This window comes from Plasmodium gonderi (genome assembly GCF_002157705.1).
Source record: "Plasmodium gonderi DNA, contig: Chr11, whole genome shotgun sequence".
Taxonomy (NCBI): domain Eukaryota; phylum Apicomplexa; class Aconoidasida; order Haemosporida; family Plasmodiidae; genus Plasmodium; species Plasmodium gonderi.
Genome location: NW_021628936.1, coordinates 1,399,988 through 1,405,987, shown reverse-complemented (window position 1 = coordinate 1,405,987; position 6,000 = coordinate 1,399,988). Strand labels below are relative to the sequence as shown.

Sequence of the window (6,000 nt, the reverse complement as noted above, 5' to 3'; positions counted from 1 at the left end):
ATGTAAAACATGTACATATATATATATATATATTTATTTATTTATATTTACGTTTATATAACCGGCTCTGCACACACACATGAACATCATTTCTCATCGCCCACCATTACGCATCATACCGCACACATGCAACCGTTCAGGGGAACTTTCCCCTACTGATATACCTTCATGTGAGCAAAAGAAAATCACACTATAAAAATCTCTCAGAAATTGAGAAAAAATAAATTCGTACAAGTATCCGTGTCGATGCTTGTTAATATCTATATGTATCATATAATCATTAAGGAAAAAAAAAAAAAAAAAAAAAAAAAAACATTAGCATTTTACGTATTCTCATTTTGATATTTTCTGTTCATTCCTCAATTGGGCACACGCACAAACATGCATACAATAACGTACACACAGGAATGTACGTATACATGTCCACACACATGTTAACTGCTATGCGCTTGAATGTTCAGGAGCATGTTTTTATGTTTTTTTTTTTTTTTTTTTTTTGCACCATGTTTACCTTCTCTTCCACATGTTATCTCCATATTATTTGGATAATGATTGCATATAATACAATTTTCTACTAAATCGTGTAACTACATTATAGTCTTTTTAACATTTTTTTAAAAAAGAAAAAAGTATAATTTTTTCTCCCCCTCATGTATATGCCTACTTGTGTAACATATAGATACGTGGGATGCATACGTTTATGTAAACCTAGAACAACAAAAAAAATGTACATTTTTCTTTTTTTTTTTTTTTTTTATAATCTACGAAAAGTGTGTTACCTTAGAATATTTTATCATTTTTCAAAAATTGAACGCCTGTCTTTATCCAAATTTTTTTTTTTTGTTTCGTAACAAATAGAACATTGCCCTTTTGATAGAAAACAGTGAGGTTAGTGGTGCTTGCTGTAGGGTTATAACAACTCTACTTAAAATTTTATATCTAGGGATAATTTTATGAACATATATGATCTACCCACATATATGTATGTATTTATTTATGTACTATTTTATTGTGTAAGCAAAAAAATTAAATATTTTGCTAGTGCTCTGTAATCCCATCTGGAACGTGCGAGATGGACCGCTAAAATTGTGAGCTCTTTTTGTTCATGCAAAAATTATTGGAAGGAACAAATTGGCATAATTTTCTATAGCATTTACATTATCATTAGACACATAGGAATGTATCAAACGTGCCCAATGGAAGGGAAATTGTCACTTGTATTATATATTAAGAAAAATATGTTAAGCATATATACTTCATTTTGAAAGCATATGTTTGATCTGCACTTTATTACAGTTCAATAAATTTTTAAGGCATACTTATATATTAAGGATTATTTCACTAATTCACATTTCTATGTGTTCTCATTCGTGTAATTCATGTAAATGCAGATAAAACTGCAATGGTTGATGATTTTTTCTTCTTCTTCTTCTTCTTTTTTTCCTCGTAAAAGTATGGAACTGTATAACCATGTCGGTTTGGGGAATAATCATGTGTGTGTCATTTTTTTTTTTTTTTTCTTACATACAAAAACAACTAATGTGACAAATTTTATACTTTTCAAATATTGTAAAAACACAGAGTGTATAAATAAAATGCTATACAAGGAACTTTTTAAAAAATTGTTCCAATATCATTAGTTCATAGCAATTGACATGCGTTGATTTTCAGCAAAATGGAGAGAATTTACTCATGTAAGGGGTTCGTAGAAGGGGGAGAGGGGGGTTATTCTTAACCTTCCCATGTTCTGCATATAAATATATATATATATTATGTTTGTGTATCTTTTTGAACACTATAAAGTTATTCGTATTAATATCTTATATGACTACCTCCCTAGTGCTGATGTCATTAATGAATTTATTAATTCTGAATGGAGACTCGTTAACACTTTTTTTTTTTTTTTTTTTTCAGCAAAAATCTTTCTTAACCAGCTAGCCATATTGCGAATTTTTTTTTTTTTTTTTTTATTAAAACATTTTGGATATAAGAATGGTAAAAAAAAAAAAAAAAAAAAAAAAAAAAAAAAAAAAAAAAAAACGAACAGCGAAAAATGAAAAACGAAAACGTTAATTTACCTCATTTCTGAAAAAACTTTTGCATACCCATTGCTGACCCCCTTCGATCACATAAAAGTGAAAGAAAAATTAAACGGGACATTTTAAGGATGTGGAAAATAAATAATGTCAGTTGTTATGGATAATTTCTGTTAACTGGAAGTTACAAAAAATGATATAGCAGGGCTTAATTTTTGTATTGCCATATTATCTATGTCCTGTGTAATATGAAAAAATAACTGTCACTACAACCATACGCAAAGCCAGACAATGTTTACAAAATTGTCTGTGATTGTCGTCAATACAGAAAGACGGGACTCTCTTTTTAGACAGTGCAATAAGGGGATATATATATATATATATATATATATATATATTTGTGTGTGTGTGCATATTTATGGGTATTCGTGCATATGGACTGTATATATATACATATATAGTGCCCTTACAACAACGTTTACAATGTGTTTTCCTTTCTTCACTTTTGGAAAAAGTTGGAATTGAATGCAGTGGGTGTTGAAGGGATTGCTATTCAAAAGATGTACATTCTCTTTTTCTTCATCAATTCCTTCACCCTTTGTTAATTCCTTATTTTATTTTTATTATTCCATTACATGTTCGTAGAAATCAATCCCGAGCTAAAAAAAAATAGTAATAACCACTTGTAAATAATGCAAAGCATGGGAAGTGATACATATTTCAGATAAACCATGAACTAAAAAAAAATAATTCACATATTCGATTTTACTTTCATGTGTGTTAAGATAATGTAATGCGTACATATAAGATGGGGGATTTTTTTTGAGACAATGGAGGGTATGTGCTTGTGAGGCCAGTGGACATATAAACCTGATGTAAATATATACATACATATACATATATATATATAATATACACATTATATGCACTAGTGATAGACTATTGTAAACTTTTCAAGAACAGTTAAATGTTAGAAGAGGTAAAAGTTACATGCATTAATTAAAATAAAAAAAAGGAAAAAAATGTTTCAGATGCTTTGATTACTGAATTGGTACGATGAATTGTGCCGACTCATGTACATACATATGCATGTGTACACAATGGGTAAATGTATATATATGTACATATATATGCACATATATGTACAGCATTATATGTAGCACAATTATATGCATTTTTAGGAATATCGAGAAATAACCGAACGGACTGCATGGAACACGCATCAAAGAATTCACTTTACATGTACATGTGCATACAGCATTTATTTTTCATATACATAATGTAAATCGTACATGTATGTACGAATATTTTTACATGCATAGCAAACTCGCTTACACTTGCTTTTTTATAACATTCTAAAAAAGCGATTTATATATATATGTATATAAGCACATGTGATGTATACATTTATGTATCATTTATGCACAGTATGGTTGTAGCATGAACATGTATGGGGTTGGAGGAGGAACGAACAGTGCATCACAGTTCCATGTACATGTAAAAGGTTATTTTATTTTATTTTTTTTAATTTAAAATGATATAATGACAAAATTGCATTATACATATATATATTTACATGCATACATGTTACATGCGTACATGTACATATATATACAAATATATATTTATATAAGTACACAAAAATGAACCAATTTTCAAAATAAAAAAAAAAAAAAAAATAATAATTAAAATAAAAAAGTAATATTACATGCATGATTAAAATCAATAAATTAACTATTTTTTTTTTTTTTTTTTTTTTTTTTTTTTTTTTTTATTCCTTTCAATAAAACATTTTACAATTTTTCACTTTTTTTTTTTTTTTTTTTTTTTTTTTTTTTTTTACCTTTTTTTTTTTTTTTTTTTTTTTTTTTTAATTTTAACATTTTTCACCCTTCTTTTTCATTTTTTTTTTTTTTTATATAACCTTTGGTTAAAAGATTTTTTTTTTTTTACTCTTTTCGTTTTACAATTATATTCCCTCCATTTTTTTTTTTTTATTATTTTTTAAAAAAAAATTAAATAAAAAGAACTTCAAAATGGCAAGAACAAAACAAACTGCAAGGAAATCCACTGGAGGAAAAGCTCCCAGGAAACAATTGGCATCCAAAGCAGCAAGAAAATCAGCGCCAGTTTCTACGGGTATTAAAAAACCACACAGATATCGACCAGGTACTGTTGCATTAAGAGAAATTAGAAAATTTCAAAAATCAACTGATTTGTTAATAAGAAAATTACCATTTCAGAGATTGGTTAGAGAAATTGCTCAAGAATACAAAACAGATTTAAGATTTCAATCCCAAGCAGTTTTAGCATTACAAGAAGCAGCTGAAGCATACTTAGTGGGATTATTCGAAGATACCAACTTGTGTGCCATTCATGCTAAGAGAGTTACAATCATGCCAAAGGACATACAGTTGGCTAGACGTATTCGTGGAGAAAGATCATAAATGAAAATGTTGTGTTTTTAGTTAGTGCAGGGGGATAAGGGGGACACAGGAATTAAGAAAAAGGGGGAAAAAACGACCATAATAATGCAATGTTGGGAAAACAAAGATAATCCAAGCTTTTCCCCCCCACCCCACCAAGATATTTTATAGAAAATGAGAAGAAAGAGAAAAATATGAGTATCTAATGCATGATTTGAAATAGGGACGTAAGAAAAATCAAAACCCCCCATTCTTTTCCCCTCACTTCTGGATTAATAACAACTAGAGAAAATGTTATTGAAGTAGGAACGAAATAATCCTAAAGATTGATCCACATGAAAATTAGAAAAACACAAAAAAAAAAAAAAAGAAAAATTTTAAAAAACGAAAAAAAAATTTTAAAAAATTGCAAAAAAATAAAAAAAAATAAATAAAACATATATATATATATATATATATATATACACCAACGAATAGGATAAGTAAAAAGTGAAAGAATGGAAAAAACGAAACGAAGAATGCTAAAGTAATTTAATTTCTTGGAAAAGAGGATACAAAAATAATGACAAAAAAAATTATGTCATCCCTTAGTAGCGCGTGAAATTAGCGCAGTTTTGCAAATATATAATTGCGTTTTAAATGTATGCGCATAATTTTTATTTGCATGTATTATATTACTCCACATATATGCCTACATATATATATATATGCGACAAAAAGGAGAAATGGCTGTTTTTTTTTTTTTTTTTTTTTTTTTTTTTTGGCTTTGAACAAAAAATGCGCGTGTGCAATATATATGACTCGGCAACATATATGTATGTACATGTATGTATATCTATATCTATATCCGTATATGTTATTGTTTGTGTATTTGTGTACATTTACTTAAATGTATATTTATATGCACATACGCACATGTTCATTTGGAAAGTTTTGCACAAACGACAAGAAGAAAAAGAAAGTCATTTGGAATGGAGAATTAACTTTTATATTATATGCACAAGCAACTTCGAAAAAGAATAGGAAGAAGAAAAAATAAAGGCAAATCAATGAAGCGTACAGAAAGGAGAAAAAAAATGAAAAAGAGAAAAAAAAAAAAAAAAAAAAAAAAAAAGTAATAGGAAAATCTTGTCAGCACTTTTTCAGAGACCCTCTACCAGTTGCTATTTTTACAATTGTTAAACCTACGAGTGTTTGAGATTATGATAACGTATCATGTGCAACTTATTTTGCAAAAAATGTAGCATCATCGGCGTGTTCATTTTAAAAGAAACGTGCGAAGAGAAGTTGTGCAAATGAGACGCTTGATGAGCATATTTTTTATGAACGTGTTCAGGCACACAACGCGAAGAAAAAAAAAAAAAAAAAAAAAAAAAAATTCCGCCAATTCTTCCGGTCCATATTATCCACAGTGTTAGTAATATATATATATATATATATATATACATATATTTGTGTGCCGTACGGATAGGTAAAATACCAAGACCATTTTACTTTGAGCCAAAAAAAGGAAGCAGAATTACATGAAAAACTTATTC

General features: G+C 28.1%; 1 protein-coding gene across 1 annotated transcript; it reads left to right on the top strand.

Moving 5' to 3' along the window:
• Positions 1–4,072: 4,072 nt before the first annotated feature.
• PGO_113020 (histone H3 variant) lies at positions 4,073–4,483 on the top strand (the record flags this gene model as incomplete). The annotated part of the gene is made up of 1 exon (XM_028688636.1): positions 4,073–4,483. One exon carries the CDS (start codon positions 4,073–4,075, stop codon positions 4,481–4,483), a length of 411 nt encoding a protein of 136 aa, XP_028544437.1.
• Positions 4,484–6,000: the final 1,517 nt, after the last annotated feature.